The sequence below is a fragment of the Aplysia californica genome, unplaced genomic scaffold, assembly GCF_000002075.1.
Source record: "Aplysia californica isolate F4 #8 unplaced genomic scaffold, AplCal3.0 scaffold00581, whole genome shotgun sequence".
Taxonomy (NCBI): Eukaryota; Metazoa; Mollusca; class Gastropoda; order Aplysiida; family Aplysiidae; genus Aplysia; species Aplysia californica.
In genome coordinates this window covers 446425-447573 of record NW_004797851.1, presented here as the reverse complement: position 1 = coordinate 447573, position 1149 = coordinate 446425, and the positions used below count along the sequence as shown (strand labels likewise).

General features: G+C 44.0%; 1 protein-coding gene across 1 annotated transcript in view; it reads right to left on the bottom strand.

The window, feature by feature from the left end:
• LOC101855746 overlaps nt 1–1149 on the bottom strand; it is a gene marked incomplete at its 3' end in the record, with an annotated part of 59554 nt that overhangs the window by 24606 nt on the left and 33799 nt on the right. The window contains 1 exon segment of the mRNA XM_013087379.2: nt 290–673. Coding sequence (XP_012942833.1) covers nt 290–673 — 384 coding nt within the window.

Sequence of the window (1149 nt, the reverse complement as noted above, 5' to 3'; positions counted from 1 at the left end):
CTGTCTGTCTGTCTGTCTGTCTGTCTGTCTGTCTGTCTGTCTGTCTGTCTGTCTGCCTGATTATCCGTGTAGCCCCAACACGTAGACACATTGTAGCAAACATACAATAACATATCAATCACTAGTGACATAGATAGACAGACAGACATACAGACACTCATACAGTTAGACAGACACATACAGACAGATAGATATATACAGCTGGCATCTCACGGTATAACAATGTATGTGGTTAGCCCGACGTTGTTCGGTAAGACAAAGAAAAAGAGGCGGCAATGGTGAACCTCACCTCTCTCCTTCGGCGGCGATTTTGACTTTCTTCTCACGCTCATCGTTCTCCCCCTTCTCTCCATCCCCTCCTTCCTCTTCTTCCTCAACCAACGTCTTCCTGTGCTTTTTGTGATGCTTCTTTTTTTTCTTTTTCTTTTTCTCGCCATCATCTTCATCTCCTTCTTCTCCTCCTCCCTCTCCGTCCTCTGCCTCCCCACCATCCTCCCCTTGCCCCCCTTCCCCATCCTCCGCCTCGCCTCCATCCTCCCCGTCTTCCCCATCATCGCCTTCATCATCATCGTCATCATCGTCGTCGTCATCACCAGAGCTGTCGTCAGAACTGTCCCCGGCTAGCTCGGGCTCCCACTTGTCTGAGCCAACCGTCAACTGGACTCCGATGTACCTAGGCGCGGGAAGGTCAGGTTGGTTGGTTGTTGATTGTTTGTTGGTTTGGTTGGGTGGTTTGTTTAGTTATTTGTTTGTCTGTTTGTTTGTTTGTCTGTTTGTATGTTTCTGGTAGGTTTGTTGGTTGGTTGGTTTCTTTGTTTGGCTATTAGGTTGTTTGTTTGTTTATTGATTGGTTGGTTGGTTGGTTGGTTGTGTGTTTGCTTGCTTGTTTGTTTGTTTATTTATTTTGTTGGTTGGTTGGTTGGTTGGTTGGTTGGTTTCGTTGTTTGGTTGTTTGTTGATTAGTTTGTTGAGTTGTTTGTTTGTTTGTTGATTTGTTTATTCGATTGTTTGTTTGTTTCTATATTTGAAAAAAGAGAGACACATCAACACAAGAAGAAGAAGAAGAAGAAGAAGAAGAAGAAGAAGAAGAAGAAGAAGAAGAAGAAGAAGAAGAAGAAGAAGAAGAAGAAGAAGAAGAAGAAGAACAGG